The sequence below is a fragment of the Sinocyclocheilus rhinocerous genome, unplaced genomic scaffold (genome assembly GCF_001515625.1).
Source record: "Sinocyclocheilus rhinocerous isolate Xijiao unplaced genomic scaffold, SAMN03320098_v1.1 scaffold1445, whole genome shotgun sequence".
Lineage (NCBI taxonomy): Eukaryota > Metazoa > Chordata > Actinopteri > Cypriniformes > Cyprinidae > Sinocyclocheilus > Sinocyclocheilus rhinocerous.
In genome coordinates this window covers 201,570-216,364 of record NW_015658652.1, presented here as the reverse complement: position 1 = coordinate 216,364, position 14,795 = coordinate 201,570, and the positions used below count along the sequence as shown (strand labels likewise).

General features: G+C 33.8%; 1 protein-coding gene across 1 annotated transcript in view; it reads left to right on the top strand.

Moving 5' to 3' along the window:
- LOC107722800 (teneurin-4-like) overlaps window positions 1-14,795 on the top strand; it is a 243,647-nt gene that overhangs the window by 54,134 nt on the left and 174,718 nt on the right. Inside the window, exon 2 of the mRNA XM_016531280.1 lies at window positions 11,141-11,427. Coding sequence (XP_016386766.1) covers window positions 11,205-11,427 — 223 coding nt within the window. The 5' untranslated portion in view covers window positions 11,141-11,204. The remainder of the gene's footprint in view (window positions 1-11,140; window positions 11,428-14,795) is intronic.

The window sequence follows — 14,795 nt, the reverse complement described above, 5'->3', positions numbered from 1 at the left end:
TCGCTGGCTGTGTGTGCACACACACACACACACACACACACACACACACACACACACACACACACACACACACACACACACACACACACACACACACACACACACTCACTCACTCACTCACTCACTCACTCACTATATGTAATCCTATGCAATGACCAATTCTCTCCATTTCCATGTACATCCCCTTCCACTGGTGTTTTTATGACTTTGTCACCTCATGAAAATGATTTAGAGTCTTTCACTGTTGCGTTATTAATGGAAAAGCAACGTTTTTGATGATCGCTGTGATACAGTGACATTCAGCCATTTTCGTAGCTCCTGGTCAAGGTCGGGGAGTTCCGTTTGCACGGAAAGCGAATAAATGCATTTAAACTCCCGACCCCATTTCAGAAAGCTAGTTATTTACCGAACCAAACTTCATGTCCCATCGCCCTGAAACCTACGCGTCCCAGCGATTCGCAAATGGAAGATTCCTGGGCTACTTCACTTTACCTTGAAGCTTTTACACATTCCGCTCTAAATGCTAGTGGGGTTCCTTTTTGATCCCAGAAGGAGACGGTCTCTTATGCACACGCATGCACACATCAATAACAGCCCCCGCGCCAAAAAACTTCTCACTCTCGCCCATTGAAAGCAAAGGGCTTTTCAGCACAGGACAGGCATGTGAATGAAGCTCTGCGAAAGGAGTAAGGGGTACTCGCCTGCAGCTTTGAGCACACTTTAAAACCTGCAGGGACACAATTGTGAACCTACTCGCTGGCTCTAACACTGCTGTTGTTGGCCTGTAAGTGATGTTGAGTAGGAGGACCTCAAAAACTGAACTGGGGTTGTAAACAAGCTTGTTAACTTGCACTAGCATGAAGGATATCTGTGGAACATCAGTTTAGTCTAAGCTTGATTTATTCTCTTTATAGTTTGTGAAATGCCTAAACATGAATTTCCAAGGTAGGCTTTGATAAGAACATCCTCGCTCTTGTTTTTCTTCCAACTTTACATTGCTGAAGATACTTTAAGGTAAAATGTGTGATTTTGTACCATCCAAACTCACATTGGTTGAGCCAGTGTTGCTCTGTTGGACTTGTTTTGTAACGTGTAAATAATTAAATGTTCTTCAGTAAGCTTTTGATCTTTGGTCATTTTTTTTTAGAAACTCATGACCGATGTCATGTGGTTATTGACCCTTCTGAACAACACTGGTTGATTTTAAATAAGCCTCTTAAATTTCAGCAGGACATGCTGCATCTATTTTCATTTTATTTTCCTCAGGTGGAATTCCCTGATCGATCTGACCCCTGCTGCGTTAGCATGTGCCAATGGTTCAGCTGGGAGCAAACCTGCTGGCTCTCTCTGTCTGATCTTTCTTGCTCTGTGATGGATGAAGTTCATTCAAACCACAGAAAACAAAAAATGGTCTTTAAAGGGATAGTTCACCCAAAAATGAAACTTCTGTCATCATTTACTCACTCTCAAGTTGTTCGATGACTGTAAAAATGTGTTTATGCTAAAAACACAAAAGAAGAAATATTGAGGAATGTTAGTAACCAAGACTGAGGAAGGGCTATTTTCAATGGACTACTTGAAATGGCACTTACATATAAAATTGGCAAATAGATATTTAAAACCGTTGGTAACACTTTAATTTGCAGCGTCTTTGTTACACGTTACATGTAGTTACTATAGTAATAAGAGACAATTATGCATAATTGTATGCAGGATTCCTAAACCTAACCCTATTCCTAACCCTAACCCTATAGTATGTACATGTTGTTATTACTATATATATTATACAATACTCAGTACTTAAATGTATAATTGCATGGTAACAAGGGCACTGTAAAATGTAGTTTAATTAAACAGTTTGACTAATTCAGGTTTAAAATGATAGTTAAATCAAGCATTAGTTAAACAATAACATATTATATAACTCCAGTAATACATTTTTTAATTGCATAAAATTGAAAATAACAATATTACTAATAATAAAGGACAACTGTTGCTTAAAAAAAAGATTTATTAATTTATTATTACTAAATTAAACACCAGGTAAATAAAACACCTTTAGAGACATCCATTTATTGCCTAATTTGACATGTGCTTTATTTACATTTTTTAAAAGTTTTAATTAAAGTCGGCATGAAATTAAAATTCATGTTTTTTATATGCCTGTTACAGATTTTATTGTGAATGATTTGTCCGTGTGTGAGTGTGTGTGCATATGTAATGTAAAATTTAATAAATAAATAATGTAAAATCGACAAGTTGACATTTAAAACTGTTTATCTACTTCATGTTAAAAAATATTACTTAAATATAACAGTAAAATAATACATTAACTTCCATAATTCATTTTTAAAAATAAATTTTTATTTGCGTAACAATTGCGAAAAAAAGAAACAAGTTGTCCAGATGTTGCTTTTAAATATGATTAATAAATGTATTATTTATTGTTACATTTATTGCTAAGTTTTTAAACATAATCTAAATAAACAGCTTTAAAGACATAAAAATGGTCTTTAAAGGGATAGTTCACCCAAAAATGAAACTTCTGTCATCATTTACTCACTCTCAAGTTGTTCGATGACTGTAAAAATGTGTTTATGCTAAAAACACAAAAGAAGAAATATTGAGGAATGTTAGTAACCAAACAGTTGCTGGTCCCCATTGACTTCCATATAAAAAAAAAAATACATAAAATAAAATACTATGGATGTCAATGGGGAACAAAAACTGTTTGGTTAATTAAGAATGTTGACAAATCAAGGCGCTAACAGTTCAACAGATAGATGACCACGCTGGCATTCAGAACTCAATAGCTTCACTTTCACACTGTCACACACACACACTAATTGTAGCAAGAATAGGCCGAAACCATTTGCATATAGATGGCACCCTTTCATCTCAGCCATAGTAGGAGGGCTCCATAAGCCACCAGTCTGGGACATGGAGCTCGAATAATACCACAGCAGGCCTGGGACCTTGTACCGCCCTGCCTGCTCCCTGTAGGGACTCTATACTCCGAGTCTTGTATGTTAAATTGCTATACTGGTCGATGCATATATTAATTTTTAGAGAGAAGTAAATTATATACCATAGTATCAGTTTCCTTTTTACTAACAAACCATAAAACATTTTGTACATGGTATACAATAATATTCTTTGAAAGATATGAAACCCCATAACAGTGTCAAGTTACAGTAACATATTACATCTCAAATTATGTATAGTGTTCTGTGATGGAAATGACATTCAAAACATTTTTGGCATAAAATTGTTGACTACTTTGTCCTGCTGAGGCTTATTTCATAGCTAGCATTTTATGTACCCTAAATATTCCACACTTTTTGTATCATTTGATAAAGTTAGAAATTGGAAATCGGAAATTATGCATTTAAAAAATGATTTCCTCAAAGTCGTTAGCTCTTTAATATTAAGCTGGTCGCTGGTTGGTGCATTTTAGTTTAGAGAGCAGTAAATTATTGTTTTAATTTCCTTTTTACTAACAAAAAAAAAACCATTTAAAAAACCTTTTAGGTCATGTACATGATCCCATCACAGTGTTGCGTCCACCACATCTCAATGACATATTGTGTTTGATAGTGTTCTGTGGTGGAAATGACTATGATATTCTAAAATGTATTTGGTATAAAATCATAGACTACTTTGCTGTGTTAAGGTTAATTTCATAGCTAGCATTGTATATATAATAAATACACACTATTAAATAATATTTTCTCATTTCCACCACATCTCAAATGTCATATTGTATTTAATAATGTTATGTGGTGAAATTACTGTAATGGAAATGACATTTTAAACATTTGTGGTATAAAATCATCAAATATTTCGTCTTGCTTTGTCATTTTATATAATAAATACACTGTTAATTTTCCAAATTTTTGCATCATTTAATGAAGTTACAGCTTTTTTGGAAATATTAAACAAAAAACATTCCATTCACAAGTGATATACTGTACCTTGATTTCTCTATATCTCTTCTTAAATGTTGAATACATGGGGAAAAGTTTCAGTTTTAATGTGAACTTAATGTTAAAATGAATAAATAAAAAAAAAGCTAAAATGTGTTAGTTTTAATAAAAACCAACCTTTGGAACATAAAAGTGCACAAAGTTGAAGAAACACCCATAAATCAAAGTTCCTTGGTATTACCAACATAATCTATCTCATATTATAATCATATTATAATTATGTTTCTGCTCCTTTAATAGTGAAGACAGGTGTTCCTCAAGGATCAATTTTGGGGCCAATTTTATTTTCTATCTATATAAATTAACTTGGTAAAGGAGTTGAGCCAGCAAATTAGAATTTTATGCAGATGATACTATCATCTACACTATGGCTCCATCTATAAAGTGGCAATGGACTCTTTACAGAATGCGTTTAATTCATTTCAGATTTCTCTTGGTAACTTAAAATTAGTGTTGAATGCTAAAAAAACTTAATACATGATTTTTATGCGGTCCAGATTGTCATTAAATGATTTTATGATTCAAACTTTGAATGGTACACCGATTAAAAGGGCTGCATCTTACAAAGTGCTTTGTGCCCCAGAGTGCTTTGCTGCAGCTGTGTTTAAAATGAAGGGAAATCAAAGGAAACAAAGCAAATCCTGAACAACAGAGAGCGTTTTCGATAAACAATTCAATAACATTTCATTAAACCACTGAATACTTCAGAATATCGTTTTATTTGCTCAGTTGCAGCTTACAAAATAAAGCTGCCAAGTTCAATATATAAGATTGGCAGTTTTAACAGTATACATAAATATAATTTTTAAAAAACAAATATCTTGGTATCTGGTATCCGTTCTCATATAGATAGTCTTTTAAAGAAATTGAGACCAACCTTAGGTTTTTATTTTTGTTTAAAAAAATGTTTCTCCTTTGTTGCTCGAAAATATTTAGTAGAAAGTTCTCTTCTATCAGTATTGGACTATGGTGATATAATTTATATGCATGCATCTCTAGTTTATCATGCTGCTTTACGATTTGTTACTGGTACAAGTGTCCGCACACATCACTGTAATTTATATGAAATGACAAATTGGACTTCTTTGTGCTTAAGGAAAAAAAAAACATGTTAATTTTTATTTTAAAAGCTCCGTTTGTTGACATACTGCACAAATATTTATAATACCAGATCAACAGATAAACTCTTACTTAAGATGCCGATTTTTCATACAGAGATAGGTCGTTCTGCATTTTCTAATTATGCTCCGTATGTATGGAATGGACTTCAAGGTACATTAAATATGGAATCTGTACCATCTCTTGCTATGTTTAAAAATATTTTAAAGTCTGTTTATATAGAACAGTGTACATGTTTTAATAACTGACTTGGATTTGTATTGTTTTTAGAAAATTGTGTTTTATGTTTGCTCATCGTGTTGTGATGTGTATTTTTTTGTAAATTTGTCCTTTGCTGCCTATTTTGACCAGGACTCCCTGGTAGAAGAGATATTGTATCTCAATGGGACCTTCCTGGTTAAATAAGTAAATAAATAAAATTAGACATTTAATGTTCCTTCATCAATTCCCAATGGATAAAATCAAGTCCTTCATTGCAAAACCTTTGTAAATATGCTTTTAAAACTAGAAATACTGTATGTCCTATTACAGCAGGAAAAGCAATGTTGAATGCTATTTCATGATGACTTTAATGACATTTAACCAAGACCCTACTTTCTGCATAGCAGATGTTCAAACATGCATTGTTTTTCTGATCCATATGTTGAGGTGTCAGAATGTCACGTAATTCCCTTATCGGAAATAACTCATACGTGTTGTTGTTTTTTTACATGATCTTTTTATACTTTTTTGGCTTGGGGTGTGCAAGAATATTTTTCGAATACAGACTGATCAATAGCATTGAATGTATAAGCAAACTGATACCTGAGCAGCAGATTGTTTTGTGGATATTCTGTTTGCTACTTTCCCCAGAGTGCTTTGCTGCAGCTGTGTTTAAAATGAAGGGAAATCAAAGGAAACAAAGCAAATCCTGAACAACAGAGAGCGTTTTCGATAAACAATTCAATAACGTTTCATTAAACCACTGAATACTTCAGAATATCGTTTTATTTGCTCAATTGCAGCTTACAAAATAAAGCTGCCAAGATCAATATATAAGATTGGCAGTTTTAACAGTATACATAAATATCATTTCTAAAAAAAGCAAATTGATCAATGAATGAGTTCAGAGAGCTGGACCACAGGTTAATAAGGTGTCCTGTCAGAATATTGATTGCTTTATGCGTAGCCCCGTCTACTGCTCCACATAATTGCATATTAAACATAAAATATGTCCTGATTGGCTGTTGTTGTGCCACACTGCACTGCATTTTCAATTTCAGTGTGCATTTAGAACACATATACTGTACACTACTATTCAAACTTTGGGGGCAGTAAGATTCATACTTTCATTCAGCAAGGACACATTAAGCTGATCAAAATTGACGGTAAAAACGTTATTCTGTTAATCAAGTAAATTATTCTCAAGCAATGAATTACATTTTCATATAATGTTAAAAATATATATTTTTAAAATTTATTTTGTTATTTTAAATTGTAATAATATTTCACAATATATTTGTATTATATTTTATTTTTTATTATATTCATTTATTATATAAATGAAGCCTTGCTGACTTCTTTCAAAAACATTAATATATTTTAAATCAAAAATACAAATAAAAAAGTTTGGCGTTGGTATATAAAAAAAGGGAAAAAAATTAAAAATAAAAAGTGTATTAACTACAGTAAGATAACCATGAAAAAACTTGTCTGATTTCTTTCTTATATATCATGTCCCCTTTACTTTCTGAGCACCAGTTCAGCAAATCCAAGGACAGCAATCAGGGTTTTTGTCAGCTTTATTTAGTCATATCTTGTTTTGTTTTTTTTGCCCACCACAGGGCTCCTGCATAGATAGGAGCCGATGTCTCTGACTTTTTCCCCCCTGATTATTCATACAGCTTAACACACTATCATAGAAAAACACACAGAGAGCAAAAATAGTTTGCTCTTGAAGTTCTTCATAGAGAAACGTCAGTCAAACGCATCTTCCCTTTCACAGTATTTGCACTAGACATCAGCTGTCAAAAGCGTAAGTGACGGCTGTTGCTTCGCTGAAAAGACGGAAAGCGTTCCCGTGGCCCCAAAGGTACACCCTTGAACACTCGGGACCTCGGATATTCAGGAGCGCGGCATATGCGCAGAATCTCCACACTACGTCGTGATTTCATTGAAGCGAGGCTTTTGGAAATTAAGACAATGCACTTTAACAAAAGCCCTTCAAGTGCTGCCATAAAGGCTCTTTTGTCTCTGTATGAATTAGCATAAGCTAGAAGATTCTTTCTAAATGCTAAAAAATTAGTAACCTAAAAGCAAATGGTTTGGAGATTCCGGCCCGGCAGCTGAAGTGCTCTTGCGGGTCTTTAGGAGAAAAGCAGTTTTTGTTTACAGCGGAGGTCCTGGAGCAGAGGTCTCCAAGTCATTAATCACGGCCATCTTTTCAGCTGCCAGTCCATACAAAAGATGACCCCGACTCCACAATGGGCTTGGCAATAAAGAGGCTGTTTAAGGGGGGCGTTAGATATAGTTTACTGTGGATAATTGCGGGAGCGCAACACATTTATATTACAGTGGTCTTAAAGAGCTTATCTGCTGGGAAATGCTGAGAGTGAGTCGGCCATATTGTCCCACTCATACTGTTGGGGTTTTTTTGCTTTAAGAGGATCTAGAACCAAATTCCATTATGATTAAGCCTTCTATTTTTGATGCGTGGGTTGACTTGTGATTCTTTTATTTATTTTTATTATTTTTTTACCAGCTTAGACAGAGACTGAGACTGTGGTCAATCTCACAAAGCAATATCAAGGCTCATATTTAACCTCAAAATTCAAAGAAACAAAAAAACATGTTTTGCATAAGATGATTTAGACTACAGGACCATATATATATATATATATGTGTATAGCATTATTTTCATTTTTCCACATAATTGTCATTACTGTAATGATAATTTATTTTCACATTACACTAATGAAAATCATCCAGATTTTTCTAAATGAAAATAAAATGTAAATATTTAATCCAGTTCAGCATTATAGCATTATCCATACTTGTATTTTAATAACTGAATAATATATAATTTTTATTCACATTTTTTTCACTACTACATTACTTGCATGACAATTACTGTAATCTGAAAAAAAAACTTCTGTAGTATATAACCCAGTGTTTTTTTTATTTTTTTTTTTATAATTTAATAGTTTTTATTTATATTAAACAAGAATTAAATCCAGTACAACAAAATACCTTTGTGAGTACTTACAATTCTATTTAAGAAATTATATTTTGCCATAAGAAAAGTTAGACTGTTGAAGCAGTTTTTTCCCCGTGTTTAATGGTTACATTATTTTTTATTACTGCTGCGCTTCTATAATCGTCATTACTGTTATTTCATTGTCATTACTGTAATGAATGAATTTAAATGAATTATTATTATTCAATATTAAATGAATTTAATAAAAATGAAAAATATTTTTTATTCAAATATAATTGATATATTTGATTCAATTCATCATTCTAGCATGATCTATACTCATACTATAAATACAACAACTTAACATTGTTAGTGCTTACAGTACTATTTTACAAATATACTTTACAATATAAGCAATATATCATTGTTGTTCTTTTTCAAGTTTTTTTTTTTTTACTTACAAGAAAATTGTCAACATTAATGTTACAATACAGAAAACATGCTTCATTTTGTTTGTTCAAAATATTTTTTCTTTTTATTTTGACATGAAATGTGTCCTAGCTGTGTTCATTATTTCCGAAAGATTATTTTTTGGATTGTTTATTCTATTTTTAACACCACATTGCACGCTCTATCAGCAGCTGCAGTAAATAAAATGCTGGTCTAAAATGTCTGAAGACTGCGCGGCCTGCGGTTTAATCCATTACAGATAGTAAACCTCGTATTGTCAGAAACACTTGATGTGGATCTGAGCCGAAGTCCAGGAAATTAAATGAATCAAGCAGGGCAACCTCACTATCTTAAGTGAGCCTGAGAGAAAACAATGACCTAACTTCTAATCAGCTTCATAAATCCACATCGACATGTTTAAGACATCCTCCGCGATATCCTGTCCGAGGAAAATCAGGGGACCTATAAATTGATGTCAGGTTGCGTGATCTCACAGTGGCACTGTGCGCCTACACCAATATATTTCTCTCCACGCGGCCCTTTTGTTTTTAACACTATGCTACAAAGTGTCATTTAGTTACAGAGATGCATGCATTATTGCGTACAAGCTTGCATTATGAAGGTCTAATGTTTCTCACAATGCTGTTTGCTTTGTAATGAGGATTTTAGGATGAGGCTGGAATATTAATGAGGCAGACGATGATGTAGATTCATTTTCCTTGTGTGTTAAAGGAATAACGCAACAAAAAAAACGAAAATGTACTCACCTTCATATCATTTCATTCCCTTGAGAATTTCTTTGTTCCATAGAATGCAAAAGGAGATATTTTGCAGAATGTCCAAGCTGCTCTTTTCCATACAACACAAATAGGTGGTGATTCTCACTGTTTAGCTACAAAAAAGACACAGCGAATAAAAAGAGCCTCTGTGCACTGTATTCCAAGTTTCTGAAGTCATACAATAACTTTAAGTTAGGCAAAAAAAATCAGTCCTTAAAAAACATTGGTTTGGAATGTTATTCTTTGATTTAATAAATCTTTTGGGCTTGATAGTGTAAATCACAGACCATTTTTGTTGTATGGAAAAGAGCAGCTTGAACATTCTGCCAAACATCTGCTGTTGTGCTCCAAGAAAGTCATGCAGGTTTGGAACAACATGAGGGTGAATAAATAATGACCGGATTGTAATTTTTTGTAACCCTTTTTATCAGAGTCTCAGCTGCTGCTATTTGATACTCTTGCAAGTAGTCATTAGGGTGTATTGTTGCATTGGGCGTTGACTCGCTATATAAACCGCAGACCAAACAGAAGGACACCTGCCACTTAAAAATCTGCTGTTAAGTGCAACATTTATCTCAGAGGCGTGTTAAAAACAGAGGGAGGGGATTAGAGACGTAAAGTTTACTGCCACAAGATTTGTTGTGCTGTATTTTATCAAAATGGATCCTGTTTTTTGAGATGCTGCAGTGCTGCACAATGCCACGCCGGCTGGAAGAACTATTTTAAAGGATTGTAAAAACCATATGAACTTCACATGTTAAAATCACATGTGAAATATGTGAAACACATGTGAAACATACATGGAACATGTGGTTTTGGAACATTTTCATGGTGTAAATGTGTGAAACCCATGTGGACACATGTGGAAACATGGTTTTTCTGTAAGAGTAGAAAGCTTCTGTTTTTAAACTATAGTCCTTTAGGGTCTTGTCACAAAAAAGCCAGCTTCTCTCAGCTGCCTGTCGTGCAGAGTGGCACACTAAAATAGCCAGGTAGTCAAATCCTATGAAGAGATATGATTAAATGTGAATAACAAGTGCTCTTTTGTATTTTTATGTTGCCAATATTTTATTATAATTTTATTAAATTAATTATATTGTTTTTAAGAAGATTTCTGATTACACTGCCATTCAAAAGTTTGGGGTCAGTAGGATTGTTTTTAAGAAATTAATACTTGTATTCAGTAAGGTTGCATTCAATTAATCAAAAGTGACAGTAAAAACGTTCAGTTTATCAAAGAATATTGAAAAAAGCACAAGTGTTTTCAACATCGATAATAATAATAAGAAGAAATGTTTCTTGAACACCAAATCAGCATATTAGAATGATTTCTGAAGGATCATGTGACATGAAGACTATAAATATTGGCTGCTGAAAATTCAGCTTTGCATCACAGGAATAAATCACATTTTAAAATATACTAACATAGAAAACTTCAAATTGTAATAATAATGCAGCCTTGGTGAGCATAAGAGACTTCTTTCAAAAACTTTCGAAAACTACAGATCCCAGACTTTTGAACAGTAGTGATGATTAAGTTTTAATTGTAGGTTTAGCTGTAAAGAACAGATTACAAAAAGCGGTATTCATGCTAACCAAGTCTTTTTGTCCCCATCTGTGTCTTCTTGCAGAATCATACGGACTGAACTGGCTTCTTTCCCTCCCTTTGATGTTAAGACAAGAGACAAGGTTGCCATGGAAGTGAAAGAACGCAGACCCTACCGCTCCTTGACCTCCAGGCGGGACACGGAGCGCCGGTACACCAGCTCCTCAGCTGACAGCGAGGACGGCAAGCTCAACCCTAAGTCCTACAGCTCCAGCGAAACCCTCAAAGCTTTTGACCAGGACTCCAGATTGACCTATGGCAGCCGAGTCAAAGACGTGGTGCACCATGAAGCCGATGAGTTCAGCAGGCAAGGTGAGCGGGACTAGATTTCACATGTCGGATCTTCTTAGTAAAAAAGTGCATTTTAAAGGGGTCATCGGATGCCCATTTTCCACAAGTTGATATGATTTTTAGGGTCTTAATGAAAAGTCTGTAACATAGTTTGGTGGGGTAAAGATTTTAGTAGATTAAAAAAAAACACTGGGTGGATTTTTATCATTATAGGTGGTTGTGTACACACACTGCCAACACACATTTCAGTTCAAACAACTTGTAAAAGTGCATGTAGCATCCGATGACCAGAAATGTGTAATTTCTGTGCCATTAGCACCGCCAAATGCAATTCCAAGACAGAATTTAGTGATTTTATTTGGTGTTTTTTCAGACTTGGGTAGAATTGCACTTAAGTCTGTGTGGGTTATGGTTTGCATGGACTCCGGTTTGGTTTGCATTTGCTGTGAAAGCAATCCGGCCTAATTTGCAGAAGTGAACTGTTATTGATGACATTATAATTTGCCTATTAAAGTATAATGCATTTCTGATTGCTGCATGTCTCCACAGAATTTACCTTCGGCCAGCAGCCTGCATTTTTCATATCTGTTTTACAGCAGACAGACACAAAATCCATTCTGTGCATGAAAAGACTCACCCTCATGTTGTTCCAAACTAAATGCTGTTATTTTTTCTGAGGAACACAAATGCATAATTTTTATGTTCATGCTGCTCTTTTCCATACAACAGTTATTGGCAACCAGGGGTTTTCAGACTCCCAAAAAAGAACCTTAAAAGCACCATGGTAGTGGTCCACATGACTTGTGCGCTATATTTCAAGTCTTCTAATGTTGTGCAATAGCTTTGTTTTAGAACAGGCTGAAATTAGTTCCTCATACCCAAAATCAGAGATGAATTAACATTTGAAAATGTATCCTATTTTCCGTTGGAAAAAATAAAGCACAACAATTTGGATCGATATGGTTGTCACCAAACTTGTCACCTTAAATAGCATTATTATTATTAATAATAATAATAATAATCATCATCATCATATTTATTTATTACTTTATTATTTTTATTTGTACTTTTTTTCAGATTTTACAGTACAATAGTATTATTACTATAGTATGTAGTGATATTTAGTGTTATATAGTAAATATAGCATTTCTTTATTGATTTGTTTAATTTTTATAATAAAATATGAAATACTAAATATTAATACTACATCTACTAATAATAATAATAATAATTTAAAATATATTATTATTATTATTATTATTATTATTATTATTATTATTGCTAAGTAGTACTAATGAATTTGATTATGTATTTGTAAATTTTCAGATTTTACAGTACAATAATATTATTACTGTAGTATATCGTATTATTTAATATATTTAATATTTCTTGATTGATAGGTATAATTTTTTTCAAATTAAAATATAAATATTTTAATACAAACATAATAATAATAATAATAATAATAATAATAATGTATTATTATTATTGTTATTATTAATGTATAGTCATACTTAATGGGTTCCATAAAAACAACAGTCCGAAGGTAGCCTGAGACAAGTGAAGCAAAGAGATTTTTTTTTTTTAAGCTGTTAAAATAAACAAATAAATTAAACTTTACTAAGTTTTTAACCCTAAGGGACTGGAATCCCATTTTTCCACCCCGGATGAGTTTGCATACCTGGGGTAAAAAGAGAAGCGAACAGCATTGTTTTGTTTGGATTTAAGATTTGTGTCTTGACAAATAGATGTTTAGTCGTAGAGCTTAAATTTGGGTCATGAGTGCCTAATAATGCTCCTTATTTGACTGCTGCTATAAAAAAATAAAAACATAAAAGTGAGAATATAAAATAAAACAAGAAAATATGAACGATTTTTCGGCATGATGATTTCCCTAAATGAAGTGCATTAAAACTTTTGATGGCAAGAATGCAATTAAATCGTAATCATCCCTGATACATGACCTGCGTGCTTATTAGTTTCTTTTGAAGTGTGGAACGCTGCACCCTTGATCATTTTACTTGCCTGCTTCATATTAAAGCACATATCTATTACATGTGCTTGTTAACATGAGACAAACTATCATATGCTTTGGGGGAGCTCACCTCGCAGACTCGAGATCCGCAGCACATCTTTCAGATACGCTTGAGAGACTGATTGCATTCGAGCAATTAAACTGCGGTGACGTTTCGATCCGTTGCTAATATATTCCAGCCGTTCTGAAAAAGCTGTATCTAAAACCAGGGAGATAAAAGGAAAGCCGAATGCGGTGTTGTAGCTTAGCCATTAGCGTTCTGGGACTTTAATGAGAGGGGGGTGCCGTGAATGCTGATTCGCTGATGTCTTTTATGACCTTCTAATGTGTCCAGTTGATGGTGACCTGAAAAAATATCCACTTCCCCTCCATGAATACTAGATGCATTGTTGCTCTCAGCCGCGCTAACTATTATCGCGCTCACTCTCGGGCATAAATCTATAATTTGCCGTTAGCTTCATCTAAACGGCTTCCTCTTTCTTGTACCTTTGGACTTTACCAGACACAAGTGCACTTTGAATGTGATGTTTACGGAGTTTTTGCACACTCAAGTGGGTTTGAGTGTTTCATTTTGAATCTAAACTTCCCATTAGGCTTTCCAAGTTGATTACATATCGGCTAGTTTCATATATTGCATGTTCTCTGTAATTTGATGTCATATATGAGGTCAGGTGCTCTGTAAAAGATGTTCTGTTGTGATAAATAGTAATGAGTATCAAAACCTAATGACCTTGACAGTGTTTTAAGACGTCATAGTTTCACATTTAGCCCAAAGGCTGTTCTGAATGGTAGGCTACACAGTTAATCCCAAAATATACTTGCTTATGCTTAGATGCTTAGCGTATGTGTACAAGCGAACACATGGCTTTTCAGTTTTTGATAGTGTGTGTGTGCACACAAATGTTGGACACATGCATACTAAAAAGTTTCATCCCTGTCCAGAGTTTGCGCAGTTTCTCTCCAAAGTTATTACCGATAAAAATGCCTTTCTAGTTGTGGGTAATCGCTTGTCAATCCAGCATATGTTTGTTGTTGTGTTTCAAATAATTTGTTGTCCTCACCATTTCTTTTTCTTTTTAGAGTGTGAAACAGTGTTGCTACCTTGTGGACCAACTTCCACACAAAAAAATAAAGAAATAAATAAAACCGAAATAGGTGATGAGTTTTACATCACATGCACCACAAAACACAAAAAATGTACATTTTCATTTTTAAGCTGCCCTTATATGATACTGTAAATGTTACATTAGTGAAATTTCTGCAAAATATCAGAGGCAAAAAAGGGACATTGTATATTTGTCTATACTGCAGCTCACACAGAAGTCACTTTCAAACCAAGCAGTTTTCTGTTGGT